We start from the raw sequence: 15778 nt of genomic DNA on the forward strand, positions 1-15778 counted from the left end.
TTGGTGTTGTTAGTCATTTGACAATCATTACAACATCCGTAGCGGGAGTGTCCTTGTACCCGTGGTAGGGGATCCTGTACTTCAGTTCTTCTTTATGGTAGTCCTCCCGGTCTTGTGTGTACTAGTAGGTTCTTCAAGTTGGTGCTCCTTTTGAAAGAGAACAGGGGTCTTTCAATGTTCAATCCCTGGGAGTTCAGTATACTTCAATGTTTCAGTATCACCTGTTTGATTTGGTGAGAGGCTGTATTGAAGGTGGTGGCACACACTGGTTTGTCTGTGACAGGTTTCAATCTTTTTTTCTAATAGGTTATCCCTGTTGGCATTCATGGCTCTTTTGCGGGCTATCATAATGATGTGTTCTGGATATCCTCATTGAGATAGTTTACTGGAGAGTAGGCTGGCTTCCTCTTTGAAGATTGTTCTCTCCGTGCAATTGGGGTGCAGTTGAAAGAATTGGCCTAAAGTTAGCTTCATTCTCAAGGATTTGGGGTGGAAACTGTCAAAGGCTAGCAGGGCGTTCTTGTCAGTAGGTTGTGATAGATACAGGTATGGAGCATTGCCTTCTTTGGTTTGATAAAATGGTCCAGAAATGGGAGTCCTGTTCTGGTCATGATGGATGTGAAATGGAGCAAAGGATTCCTTTGGTCGAGCCAGTCTAAAAATGTTCCCACTGACTCAGCACCCCCCTTCCAGATCACCAAGACGATGTCTATGTTGCACCTCCACAATTTTATATTTCCCAACCAGAACTTGTGTTCCTGCCAAGAAGAGTCCTGGCAGGTTGAGCTGGATGGCTCCTAATGGAGTTATACTTGTTTGATTTGCATATGTCTGATCTCTGTCTAGAGCAGTATCCGGCTGAAAAAATATGAACTGGAATAGGCCCCCCAGTGATTGCTAGTGACTGATATTAATTTAGACAAAGGCTTATTTTGTGTCACCTTTGTCACCCCAAAATAATTGGCAAAATGTATGCCCAAAGGGTTGGATAAAGAATCATTTTGGGGTTAACTTGACCTTCTGGATAAGACTGTGACGCTGACTCCCTTTCAAGCTCTCTCGCAGCACATTAAATGCAGCAGCAATATTTGTTACACTGTTTGAATATTCACATTTATGTACACCGGCTCACATTGTAAAGCAATATTCCAAAACTTGCATTATATGTGTAATAAAAAAAAACTTTTACATCTCTTTTCATTTCTGACCTAAAGGTGATAACTAGTTAATGAGTGCTTATAATTATTTTTTCAACCTTATATAGCATTTGAGAAATGTTTGTCTTTTATCTGAATTGCAATGTATCCCATCTACTTTCTCGGGTTCTTTGTATTTTGTCCGGTTTGCATCTGATGATTGATCACTGTATCACAAGCACCCTAATGGAGATAAGCTGTGCATTCATCCTGTGCTAAGTAATGGGAAGACATGGGTATATCACCCCAATGGAGGCTTGAGAGTTCCTGTAGTCTGTCATATCATGAATAAAGAGCTTGTCGAGTTCTGTCATAGGACACCTGATTTTAAGTGAAATAGAGGAATTGCCATAGATGAACTGATGTTAGAATGGCCTCCTTTATATATGTGACCCTCCACCAATTCATTCTTTAAATGTATGTCTGCCCTTCCTCCCCCCAGGCCTCTGTGTGCTTGAGTGTGAGCTTCTCCACTGGTTTCTTCTTGCTGTAGATGATGCAGGTTAAGCTCTTTTAACCTTTTGCTTTCAGGAAGTACACACCTTCACTTTCTTTTCAAAGCAAGGCAAATTCCTTGTGGGCTATAGTTTCAAAGGGTGCAGCAGGTGCAGTCATTGAGATTGCAATCCTCTTGGTACTGGCCAGGGTTCCAGCACAGCTGTCTATCTTCTTCTTGCAATTTCGGGAAAGGAATTAAGTTGCTAGGAAGCTCTCCCAAATTTATTCTGTGGCCCTGGGTGACAGGCAGGGGGCACCTCTGTCCATAGGGGGGCAGGGTACCACCCAGAAGTATGACAACATCCCCCAAAGTGTGGCATTCTCTTGTGCCACAAAGCCCAGTACTTTAAAATCCAAATTGGAGAAATTCTATTCTTGGGGTTAGGATCTGGGTCAGCCAGGCTACTAGGGTGGCTTTTTTTCTCTAACACACCCTTCCAGTCTCTCTGCTTATCTAATTACTGTGGCTCCCAGTTTGCTGCAGGGGTAGGAAGTGGGGGTGAGCCTGTGTATTGTCAGTTTGGTTATTCTACTCCCTGCCTGCCACTTGCTCTGTTCATGCAGTTCTCCTCCCACCAGATGACCTTTGTCTCTGTGCATGCCACTTCACACCTCATCAGAGCAGTTTGGTAGAGCCTGTCAAAGGCTAGAGAATCAGGAGAGGCTGCTTGAAGGGTGAGATTTCGCTCAACAGAAAAGTTTCATAACTTTTTTATGTATTAGACATACTAAATCTAACATTGGCAAGCTGTTGGATGTATCATTACTAATCTTTTAAATCCCTGAAACATCATTTTAGGTCACTCCTGCAATAGTTACAGTTTAATAAAGTATTCCTATGTTGGAGCTAAAATGCAACAATGGGGAACAATTAAATCGGTAAGTTTTCCCTCACCTAGGCATATAAAACACCTTTTAAAATGGCCCTACTTAGGGGTGACATATGTGTAAAAATAAGAAAGTTTAATACTTTGGAAGTATCTCAAAATGCAACGTTGATTTTACATATAATTTCAATTTAAAAGCTGCTTGCAAATCAAGTAACACAGCAGTACACACATAAGTGCGTTAAATCTGCTGAGCCACTACATGCCCTACCATATAATAGGGACTCATGGGTAGGTGCCACTTGTTATTACACCTAATTACCTTATACTTTTTAACAGAGTAAAGGCACAGGGCCTGGCTAGCAGGGCCTAGGGCACAATCAGAGTCAGTAAACACCAGTATGTTGTCAAAAATGGAGTAAAATAATTGTAGGACACCGCAAACAGTCCTGGTTTCTCACACCATATAATCCCTTTTCTTCACAGACCCCCTCCTCTGTGTGTAGTGAGAGCTGCTCACCTGGGTACAGGAAGGCTCCCATAGAAGGAAAATCTGCCTGCTGCTTTGTCTGTGTGCCATGTGCAGAGGGAGAGTTTTCAAACTCCTCTGGTGAGTGAAGACTTTTTAACTGAAGGTGTTTATAAGGCATTAACAAGAACAAGTGCATTAAATACAGGAGGGAATGTTTCCAAAGGTGTGCCTCCTCAACAAATATTCATGTTATTAGCCCAGCTGATTGTGTGTTTTTGTGAACCTTCTGTGCTAGAGAATAATGAATAATGCTTCTGGAACTGCTTTGATCACAGCATAATATTATAACTTGTTTTGTCCTACATTGACAACAGAGAGACTCCTGGCTTTATTGGACACAAAAACAGAGATGAGTATTTGCAATGTATCCTGCTCAGAGACTGGGGTGCATATTTATGAGAAAATCAAAGCACAGCAAGTGACGTTGCTGCACTGCGTAACTGGGAAAGGGCAGGAATGCATCACATTTAAAAGATGATGGTGTATCCCTCTCTTTTTCTTGCGCTTGTGTTATTTTCGCTACTTAGCACCAATGCAGGTACTCCTAAACCATGGTGCAAGGGTGCCTGTGTTGTGTGCAAGATCATTTGAAGCCTGATACCCTCGCAAAGGACAGTGTCAAAAAGCAAGGGTGTTGCATTGGAATACCCACAGCAACACTCATGAAACCCCCCTTCCACAATGAGAAATGCATTTCCTTACTCTATATAATGAGGGCCATGAAAATCCAGGCAGGGTGGCTTTTCATGGCCTTGTAAATAGGGAAAGGCACACTGCACCTCCGCAGCACCACAAAAGTGACACACTGGCTGCATAAAAGTACTGCAGTGTTTAACCTATTTAAAATATATATTTGTGGCACTTATGACGGCAAATGCACCTCTCCACCAGTCTGCTAACATATGTTTAGAGACACAAGGGTCATCTCCTCACTCAGCTCTCCTGCGGAGAGGTCCTACTCTGGGGAAAAAGGGGTTCACTTGTAGTGTAGTTCCTATATTCCCAATAGGTTCTGCGCATTGGAATAATATATCCTATAGATTAGACGTAGGACTGAGGTCGACTAGGTCTCTATCGAATATATTAAACTTAATTGTGAGTGCCAGCTAGCTCAGAGGTCACTAGAAACTTTCTCGAATAAACAAGATGGGATTAGTTTCTGACAACTGCATAAACATGACAACTTTGTTTCCCAAGAGTAAGAAGTATATTGCTAGAGTTGTGGAAACAATAGATATGTATTTCACTCAGTCATGCTTCGTTTTTACAGGTTTGTAGATAAATAGAGAGACAGGCGTTTTCAATAAAAGATTTATTGATCAGTCTTTTTTCTCACACAAGAGAAGTGAACTGCTACAATCATTAAGCAGGCTGCAAAGTATAATGCGTACAGTAGGAAGAGTATTATAAAATAATACTGTAAAAGCATGGTATGGTTTCTAAGCGTTATAAAATAACATACATAAATAACAAAGCTAAAAGTACTCAACTGGTGCTTCTAAAATACGCCTACCCCAATGTACCTAACCTAAGTCTAGTACGTGGGAAGAAGTACGTATGGTGTAGCATAGGTTTAGTATTCTATTGCCAAGAATCTATCCAAGATTTCTCTTAGGGTCTAATCAGCTCCGTACCTTGGTTTTAGAATGAAGGAGGTCTGGTATCTCTCTGTCTCAGGACTCTATTTCCCAACACCCCGCAAGGGGAGCTTGGAAACACTGAGCTGGATTTAGGACATCGTCTCTCTCAGTGCGTCAGCTGGAGGGTCGGCTTCCTTCAACACTTGCTGTAGCGAGCTGCGTAGGGCAAGGAGATAGTCAAACTGCTCCTAACCACCGTGTGTTTGCCAGAGCAAGTGAAGGTATATTTAAACCTTGAAGGAGCCTGGTTTGACGTAAAGTCGGGCATAATAACGTCATCAAAGAATGGCAATTCTTTGAAAACTCCATGAGTTTTTCGACAAATCAATATTCAAGCAAGGGGAAGTCCCTATCTGCTGAAGCCGAGTTTTCCAAGAAATCGTTGTGGACGTAGCCATGCCTGTATTTGGACTGCATGGTCTATGGCTAAATATGGGTATGATTTCTATGCCTATTTTAGGGCAATGTGAATTGTACCTCTATAAGGGCAAGAATCTGGAAAATCAAACTAGTGTCCTAAAATGCTATACAACACACTGGTTGGTGGTTGACACCTTGTTTGCTCATGACGGGGAGAAGAATGGTAGTACATTAATTTGGGGGAAGGGTGTATCATATGTACCTTGCATGCTGAACTCAAAGTATCTACTGATCTTCTCAGATAACATCAGCATCAGCAACAGGTTGTAAAATAAAATAGGATAATCACCCAAGATCAACTATTAAACATATGGAGGCACAGAAAATTTACAGTTAATTATTGTATGCTCTATTTTATGCTGCTTATAATGCACTCTCGCATTGACTGTGTCCTCGTGTCTAACGATGCAATGAGCCTGGCTTACACACACACACTGGCATTTCCCTGTTTCTTGTAGAACTAAAAACTATTGACTGACATCCTCCCCTATCGCCACATGAATGTCAGTTTTAGGGACGTTCCTTCTAGCGATAGGGACTCCACCTTATTTACAAGGGCACGTTAACCCTCCTTATAAATAAGGCGTCCTTTCACGCTACACTTAGCTTGAAAGGTGTGGGCAATGTGTGGCATAAATAGGAGGCAGCGCCAAAATTACGACCACGGAAAACCTAGTCTTAACATGGCAAAATGAAGAGACATTTTTATTTCACCTCGTTTTTGCTAATTTTGTGTGCTGCACTGTACAGCACACATAGAAACATAGTGGATTTGGCATATAGAAGGCTCAAACCAGTTCAAACAGACAATACCCAATAAACTCTTATGACAGATCTTAACACGCCTTTTAGATATTAATCGGTCATGCCTAACTTGGCCTTGTTCATTTAGAATCATTCTGGTGAAGTAGTAACAACCCTGTGGGAGTGCTGTCAATTATGATTCAATTTAAAGAAAACCAAGTTTTGCCAAAACTACCTATCAATATCTGGTTAAACCCGAAAGGGTGCTAATGTGTCATTGATTCTTGACTCTAGTGGGTAATGGACAACATTTCATTAAAGAAGTGACAGGAGTAGAAAGAAGCAAATTGACGTTCTTAGTCAAGAAATGTTCATGATCAGCATAATAAATATTCATGACCTTTACTTCTTTTTTTCAGAGAAACATTAATGAGATAATTTACATGTCGGCTAATGATCTTTGTCATGTTGTTTCCTGTTTGTCAAGATGATAAGGGCTCCACGCCTTTACCCACCACCATTTGCTGTGTGGCTGACACTGGTTGCCTGTTGAAAATACTAAAAAGCATCACAATTATGGCTGTAGACATTTCCTCAGAAGCTCCCTTCGGACAGACACCTGCCAAAAGATGTGGGCACATCAGGGTGTGCTTGTATGTGAGCAAGATTTTGAGTGTCATAGAGAGAGAAAAGCTTGCATGTAAGCAAGAGCATGTGTGTGAGAGAGATAGAAAAAGTGTGTGCGCGTGTGTGTTTTGTGATGTGTGTGTATCACCAGCAGGTGACAAGGTGGTGTGGTGAACATTAAGGTGAAAAGTAAACATTTGGCAGCTGCAGCCTTCACACACTGATGAAGTGTGCATTGGCAGGCAGTTTGTGGATCTGGTCTCCTCTTTTAGATATCTTTTGAACTCTGACACCATATTTGTGCTCCTGTGCTTCAATCTAAGATATACATTCCCAGATGCATGTACAGGTCCTTATCTGTCATCAGATTCTATCTTATGGATGATGAACTAATAATAAAAACATGGATTTTGACTGTGGGAAAAAAGAATAGGGCTGAGGACAAAAGATAGTTTCCACAAACTAACAGAGTGTATAAATTATTGCAACTAAAGGGGCCTCATCCAGGGCTTTATGAATTCTACTCCATTATGCGAGTCTTAGATTCACAGAAGTCATTTTCAGATTGGTATTTACTCATGCTGAACAGACACCAGTGGGCCGTATTACACAAAATGCCCTGAAGGCACAACAGGAATGTGTTCCCGGTTTGTGCATCACCAGAGCACTTCCATATTATTGAATGGGCTGCAGATGCTTTTTGCCTCTTCTGTAATACTGATAGCACTGGTGCACATGTAACACCCGCGGTGTTTCAAGAGGGCATTCCTTCATTTGCATGGGAGCTTGGCCCCATCTAAAGGATGAAATCGCTTTGCCTCAATGACCCGCCATATTATTAATGCAGGTGCAGGGGCAAATTTGCCTTTAAGAGGCACACTGATAGCATCCCTTTGGAGAGGAGAAAGCGTGAGGCATGGACACCACAGACATCCCCTTGCAGACGCTTGCAGTTAATCTGTGTATCCACCTGCAATGCAAGGGGATCCCTCTCCCCTCTGGAAAATGCAGGCCGTTGCCGCCTACACAATGAAACACTGAGTGGCTTTAAACACCCGTCCCATGTATCACTTGAATGTACTGGCCCCAGGGCAACTGGAGGTTGCAGCTGCCTTGAGGGCAGCACATTCGACATAATAAGGTGCACTTTCCCTTGTTTGCACAAGGGGCCCCTGTTAGAAAGTGCTCCATGGTGCAAACAAAAAAAGTATTCCCTTTCAGTAAAAGGGCACCAGGTGGAAAAGCTATATGAGTAAATAAGTTAAGATTGTGAATTTTACTATTAAAGTTTTTACTTTGAATATTTGACATTTGCATTTTATTTTTTCAATAGGGAATATACACTTTGTGTGAAAGCAGTCCTTTCCCCTCATTAACTTGAGGAATGGGGAGGACCCTCCCCATTTCTGCACTGAATTGTCAATTATTCCAGAATTTGGAAGTATTATCTTACATGCATTCCATGGTAATAAATAGCCTGAAAAAATATTATCAAAAACCCACATCATTTTGCAGACCTACACCCACGCAGGTTGTGATTTGGGTGCCTTGTTTATGACTGTATGAATAGCAAATATAAATCTACCCTGTCAATTTTGTATTTACACATAGCAAATGTAGATCCTATAATTGTACTTATAAATCACAAACAGCATGTTGAACAACTAAGTAAGCAAAATCCTTTTGTGAACCTGACCCTAAATAATAGATGTTTTTGTACAGGTTTTATACAAACTCAAATTGAATCTTGTGTCGGAGGTTGTGCAGCTTTTGCTTAATGCATCTCATGTTTCCATGCAGCCTCAGTCACACATTTAATTTGCATTTATTCTATTAACACTTAGAAAGTTATGTTTATCTTATGTGAATATCATATGGTCACTCAGGGAATTTTCTTCTACTGTGAGTTCATGAAGATATTGCAATTCTTTACCTTTATGCATCGTGTTATCCTTTAATAACAAGCCAATATTGTAGAGCCGGCAGCGGATAATGTTATGATACCATTTCTGTTACAAATGAGACATATGTTTTTGCTTTTAGACATGGAAAACTGCCTGAAATGCTCAGATGACCAATGGCCCAATAAGAGGAAGGACAGCTGCATGCTGAAGGATGTGGTTTATCTTTCATACACAGATGGCCTTGGTGTGAGTTTAGTCTCCATATCTATTGCTTGCTCCATAGTCACAGCAGGAGTGTTGGGAATCTTTCTGAGATACCGGGACACACCAATAGTCAAAGCTAATAACAGAGATCTCAGCTACTCCCTTCTTGTCTCTCTAATGTTGGCATTTCTCTGTTCCCTCCTATTCATCGGACGCCCTACCTCATTGACCTGTCTGATCCAACAAGGCGCATTTGGAATTATTTTTACTGTTGCAGTATCTTGTGTATTAGCAAAAACCATCACCGTTGTCGTTGCTTTTAATGCCACAAAGCCTGGGAGCAGCTTAAGCAGATGGCTGGGACCACGGGTATCTGCCTCTATGGTCCTTTTGTGCACGATGGTTCAACTAGTAATTTGTGCCACTTGGCTGCTTACCTTACCACCTCATCCAGACACTGACACACAGTCTGAAACTGGCAAGATGATCCTGTTGTGTGCCCAGGGCTCTACCACTGCCTTCTACAGTGTGATTGGTTACATGGGCCTGTTGGCCTTTATGAGCTTTATCGTGGCCTTCCTAGCCCGGGACCTGCCTGATAGATTCAATGAAGCCAAGCTCATCACATTCAGCATGCTGGTGTTCTGCAGCGTCTGGGTATCCTTCCTTCCAGCCTACCTTAGTACTAAGGGCAGAAACATGGTGGCTGTGGAGATCTTTGCTATCTTGGCTTCCAGCGCTGGACTGCTTGGCTGTATATTCTTTCCCAAGTGTTACATTGTTCTGCTTAGGCCCAATTTAAATACAAGATAAACTCTTGTAGATAAGAACAATTTATAGTTAGACTTTTTAAAACTGCAGGTTATGATTTTTGTATGAAACAGCATATTTGATTTTTATCACACACATCTCATCTTTTCATAAGTGTGTTGACAGTTATTTAAAAGACTAGGTAAAACAATGTATGAGTTTATATGCAGAATCGATTGTAATCTCTGTTTTCTGAAATGTTTCATCCAATTTGACCTGGCTGACCCTCTGAGGGTGTTAGTGGTTGTGTGGGACTCTGAGAGCCCAACTAATGTTAAAGGGTCATCACTTGACATTTATTACAGCCATCACATGGTCTGGATGCAGAGTAAAACAGTTGTGAATATCAGGAGTCTAGGTCAAAATTATTTTGGGGTCTTATGGAAAAAAAAAAACCATTGCTGTAACAAATATGAAGGTACTTGACTTCAGTAACATGTCTTTAGATGGATGTGACAGTGTTTACTCCTGATAAGGCTTAGCATTTGAAATAAATTGTCATTGACCAAATTTAGCATTCTTATGAACTTGGTGACTCTGAGTTCATCTAAGAAAGAAAACACACAATGTATTCACTTCCTTGGAAAGGTGAGGAGGTGGGATGAATTCAGGTAATGAGATGATTAAAGAAAGATGAATCTCTTCTACAACTTGGGCGACAAAGATGCTTCACTTGCATTGTTGCTTTGTTTTTTGAGAACTGCTAAGTGTTGAAAAATTGAATAGGCTTGTAATGAACCCACCCCTCCGTATTCAGCAATTGTGACCAAGAAAGCTAATTTCTGAGTTGAATATCTTAAAGAGCAACAGTGAAAGAAAGGGTTTGAAAGGCACCCAGGAGAAATGGTAAAACCAAATTAAAGGGCAACTTATGGACTGAAAAGTCACCAGTGTACATTTGACTTTGTAATCCCGTGAGATACCTACCCATATTTTCCGGCATATAAGACGCCTTTTTAACCCTTGAAAATCTTCTCAAAAGTCGGGGGTCATCTTATACGCCGGGTGTAGTCTCTTGCAACTTAACGTTGTGAGGAGCTGCGCCCATAGATTGTGCCCGCACTTCTACTGCGCCATAAGCGGTGAGAGAAGTGAGCCTCACATGGCATTCTGCCCTTTACCTCCGCTGTGTCAGATTTTCAGAAATTATTGCTACAACATTTAAGGCTGATACTTTATAGAATCGTACATTTTCTTAGCTTTCAACTTGTTTCAGACATTTTTAGCACATATTTTTGAAACATTTAAGTGTCTTGAAATTAAAACAATAGCAGTTTAATTATGAAGGATCCGTTGGAATAGGTCCATAGTGGTTAGCTAAATAGTGTATACAGAGCAGTCCATCATTGCTCCTAAATAACAGTCACCGGTTATTACAGTTGCTAGTTGGGTAAAAACTACGTTCCCTTTTTAAGCTTCAGCAGAATGTTTTTTCTATTCCCCATTTCTAGTTGAGATAAAAGCAGTTTATCCAATCACTGATCTAACAAAAAAAGTTTTAGTTAGATTGAAAAAATATAGAGATTTTGGCAAAATCGTAATTGCATTTACAATTATAAAATTTCAAAATGCTAATCAAATTCTAATATTATTGGCCACGGTACCTTCTATACATGAATTATATCTCTCTTTTAGGTCATCTTAAGCATAATGAATTACTTGAGTTAATCTGCCCTTAAACAATAGTTTGGGATGCCTCATTATCACTTGGAGTAATCTTGGTTCCAATGTTGATCAGATCCTTGGAGCTAAGGGTTCACTCAATTACATAAATTAGATTGTGGGAATCAGCTACTCCTGCCATGTCCGTAAGATAACTGTAATATCTATAGTAAAATCCCTGTTATCAATACCCTAACCCTTTGCAACACGATAGAAGGGTGCGCGTTGGAAGAGGGGTAGTCTTATACGGCAAGTATAGCACAAACCCTATATTTTAACAAGAAAATTGGGGGGTCGTCTTATACGCCCAGTCGTCTTATATGCCGGAAATACGGTAGCTACTACATACCAAAGCAATTCCTGGCATTTGAAAAAATAAATATACACAATTTAAGCTGGAATAGCCAAAAGGTAATACGTGACAATACCTAATTTGAGATTGTTCTCTGCCAGAGACACAGTGTCATATAGCTACTGTTTATCTTTATAATGTGTTAAGTTAGCATTGGCTTATTAAATGTTTAAACGCCATTTTTCCTTTTGCTACTTCTGCACACGACACTTAATTGTTGATTTAGCTTTCAACCTAGAAGTTCGTTGTGGTCTACATGAGAATAATATGTTATTGCTCTGATATCAGCTTTGCTTAATAAACCATGTCTGTACAGAGAGTGCTGAAGCTTCAGGAATAACACGATACAGAATTGTTATGAGGTCTGATCTCCGCACCTTCATAGACATAACATAATTGCAGCTTCTGACAACTTTAGGCTTTAAGCGGGTTTTATATTCCTTTGCTTGAAGCACACAAACACACTTGATGCGGATCGCATGCAGAGAGCTGTTGGAAGCAGATGTGATCTCTTCATACTAAGATCTTGAGGTATGGGCCCGCCCTGCTCAAACCCAAAGAGACCTTCTAATATATTAATATAATATAACAGTTAGGGAGGGTGAGAATTATGTGTGGTTAGCACTTATTCATTTCAGCATAATAGCATGCTGTCACCGTTTGCTTTCTATGGACTAGTAACTATGCTGATAACTTTGCTTCTGATAATATGTTTCCTTGTATTATCTAAGATACTGCGCTTGAGAAAACGTCATTAGTAAATAAATATTTCAAATGTGCACGTGTCCTCATTTACTTCACGTTCTGGGTTGAAATGATTGTATAACGAAAGAGTGTTCATGTGTTCCACGTAACCTGAGGTATTGTAAGTTCATGTTCTGGTTTGTCTAAGCATTGGGAGTTTTGTTATGACCAATGAGACACTGTAGCTAGCTCGGTAAGGGGTTTGTTGGGTACTGAGGCGAGTTTTGGGTCACCCTAATTCGCCGAGGTTCCAATCCTCTGTGCACAGTTCTGTGGGAGAACGGAAACCCTGCTACAAGGCGCCCAACGTTTGTGGTCTTATATCATGACACTTGAGTAGTATATCATTCAATCCTTAACCCCTTCGCTGTCGTTTCCGGAAAACGGTGGTGTCGGAAAAACCTACCTATTTTTGAAATAGATCTTTTCAAGCTTAAATCTATCTAAAACGGTTTCTTTCAATTACTACCCAGCTGTGCTACGAAGTTTACTTTGTTTTTCTGTAGTTCCGGTGTAATCATGGCACAGGCTGTGGACATCCCGCAGCATAGTCGCATCGCGGTGCGCAATCATTTACAGACTTTCCAAGTCCCAGCGGATGGCTTGGCTGTGATTTTGGTGGTGTGTGCGGATCCGGCGTACCCTTACGAACTGTTCTATTCGTGGGTAACGTTTCCGGCAGTGGACGCAAATTCTGGTGTGTTCCACACCTACACACCCTCACCTGTACCGGCTGAATATACACCATACAGGTTACTGGAGATACCTATTGATCAGTGGCAGCATCGCGTTTGATTTGGTGGCGCCCTACCCCATTCTTTGTCCGCTGCGAGATTAGGTCCTTTGTCCATTCCAGGCACTAATTGGCCTGCTTTGGCTGGATTTACTTCTCATCCGCAACACGGCAATTGCACCTTAGCGGAGGTTCGTAGACTGCATGTCGTCTCGATTGCCGTGATTCGTGCATTAGTGCAATACATAGGTCGTCATCTCCCGGGTGGTCCCCCGGGGGGTCCGGCTGTTCAGACGGAACATGGCGGTTTAAAGCTCAATCCGGTTATGGTCAATTCGGTTTTTGGTAAGCGCCCGATGACACAGATGAGTTCCCTTTCTGGCTTGCCGAGAAATTTGACCAACTGGAAGCTGTGTTTCCGAATTCTACTCCTGCTGATAAACATAGACTGTTGACGATTACTTTGCCTAAGGATTTAACTCCTGAACTCGTTGACTGTGAAAGTTGGGGGAAAACTTTTGCGGCTGTTTATGCGAGGTGTTTCGGCACCCCATCTATGTCCGTACTGCCTACGATCGTTAAACGTGTTCAGGATGATCACGGACCGGAAGCAGCGGTTGAAGTGGGTATGCGCCTGTGTGGTTCTTTTGAGATTGTTAGCGATCTCATACTCTCCAATATAAAGGGAGATGCGGTGAACTTTCAGGTGTCGAATGCTTTGGCTGCTCTACCCTATGCCGAAAAACCCCGACAGTTGGCGAAGATTGTTGTGGCCGCATATAAAACTATTGGTCGCCCAAGTAAGGGTCTGAAATATTTTGCAGTTAAGGAGAAAAAACAACCACAAGGACAGTCTGCTGAGGCAGATGTCCAGCCTAAGTCCAAAAAACAAAATTGGCCTAAAAAACAGAAACAGGGGAAGCAACAACAGCAAACTCAGGATTCTTATCCTGCGCCACAAGTTTCTGCGCCGACAGAGACTTTTTATGACTTGCGCGATCGCGCGATGATTAAATCACCTGATCGATTTCAGGTTTCTGATCAACGCTCTCCTCGTTCCTTTCAGGATTCATCGGCCCGAAGACCGGTGGAGGAGGAGGCGGAAGGGGACGTGGTGGCAAACAAGGACGTGGCCAGCCCCGCCAGACGGACGGCGCAGGGAAGCAGGAGGACTCTCCGCCAAAGAGACCGCAGTTTGCGAAAAAGAAAGTCGCAGCTTTAACAGCGCATCGATATGCCACAGATAGTGAGAACGCGGCTTTGGAATCTGACGTGGGCTCTGACCTTGCTGGACAGCACGGCGGAGATTACCATATTGAGAGAGGCCCTGCGTCCACTACTGAGGGTGACTGCGACTGATGTCTACGTTGTAATAGAAACAGCCGATACAAGACTTGCTCCCTGTGATAGACTTCATGAAATTGTCCTGTTAATAGAAGGTGACATACAACGTACCATAAAAGGGGTGTTTTGGGAAAATCTTTCTTCTACGTATGACATTTTGCTTTCGGAGGCTGACTGGCCCCGCAAGGGGAGGAGGTGATCCTCCCCAGTTTCGCGAACACTGTCTCGAAAGAGCATGCGCAGTATTTTGCAGAAGAGTGGGATTGGGCCCTCGCACCGGCTCTGTACCGTAACCAATATGGTTGGGATAAATTGTCCCCGTGCCACGAAATTCCTTTGCGGTCTCAGCCGCAGCCTCAACCTCAATATACCATTCGACGTGAAGCCAAGGCTTCCGTCGCGACGATCCTTGAACAATTGGAATATCAGGGAGTTATTGAAACATGTGTGTCACCGATGAATAACCCTCTCTTTACTGTGACCAAGCCTGACGGATCGTATCGTTTGGTATTGGATTACCGGCATTTAAACTCTCATTGCCGTAACTGTGCAGTACAGAATACTCACGGCTCTGCCCTGGTGGATAGTCTAGTGCAAAAGCGTTTTAAAACAACGCTTGACATTTCCAACGGTTTCTATGCCCACAGACTGGATAGCTTGAGCTCCCAATGGACCAGTTTTATGTGCGCTGGGGTCCAAAAACAATTCCGGCGTCTCCCAATGGGCTATAAGAATAGTCCTGGTATATTTACCGCCCACATAGTCTCTCTTTTGGAGAGGATCGACCCGGATGCTTGCTCGTATGTGGATGACATATATCTCACGGACGACGAAATTTGGGAGCATCTGTGTCGAGTAAATTCAATTATTTGTAACTTTGCAGACATGGGTTACAAATTTAACTTTGCAAAATCGCACATTGCTGAGTACACAGTGTTGTTCCTGGGCTATGAGCTCAACAATGAAGGTAGAGGTTTGGCTCCTCACTTCTTGGAGAAATGCGCACAGTTGCGCGCTCCTACAACACTGAAAAAATTACAGTCTTTACTGGGCTTTTTAAATTTCGGGAGGACATACATTCCGGAATATGCCCAGCGTATCAAGCCTTTGTATGCTTTGATACAACCAACCTTTTCTAAATCATGCTGGCTGCCTGAGCATTCGGCCATTTTTCAATCATTGTAGGCTGATCTGCTCGCTTCTAAATTTCTACTGACTCGTGATAACCACACCAACCTGGTGATAAGAATCATTCCTGGGACGGTGGGTTTCACGTACCTAACTTTTAATGAAGGTGACACAGTACCTATTGCTTACAAGTCACACTTGTACACTTCGGCTGAAATGCGGTTTCTCACTGTGGAAAAGGTTTTAACAGCTGTGCAGATGGCGATTCTTAAGGCACGAGCTCTGTCACAGGGGAAACGCATGTTGGTTGTTACACCCTGTCCTCATTTGGAGGCAGTCACGAAGGCAAGTGTACCAAATTCAAAAGCTTTGCACCCAAGGTGAATTCAATGGGCTGTGTCCTTGACGTCCAC

At 42.2% G+C, this 15778-nt stretch overlaps 1 protein-coding gene across 1 annotated transcript in view; it reads left to right on the plus strand.

Annotated features, from left to right (window-relative positions):
- Nucleotides 1-9649, plus strand: part of LOC144820063 (vomeronasal type-2 receptor 26-like) — a 29414-nt gene extending 19765 nt beyond the window's left edge. The window contains exons 3-4 of the mRNA XM_078677718.1: nucleotides 3008-3131; nucleotides 8528-9649. Of these exons, the coding sequence (XP_078533844.1) occupies nucleotides 3008-3131; nucleotides 8528-9405 (1002 nt within the window). The 3' untranslated portion in view covers nucleotides 9406-9649. The remainder of the gene's footprint in view (nucleotides 1-3007; nucleotides 3132-8527) is intronic.
- Nucleotides 9650-15778: the final 6129 nt, after the last annotated feature.

This window comes from Lissotriton helveticus, chromosome 2_1, assembly GCF_964261635.1.
Source record: "Lissotriton helveticus chromosome 2_1, aLisHel1.1, whole genome shotgun sequence".
NCBI classification, from domain to species: Eukaryota; Metazoa; Chordata; class Amphibia; order Caudata; family Salamandridae; genus Lissotriton; species Lissotriton helveticus.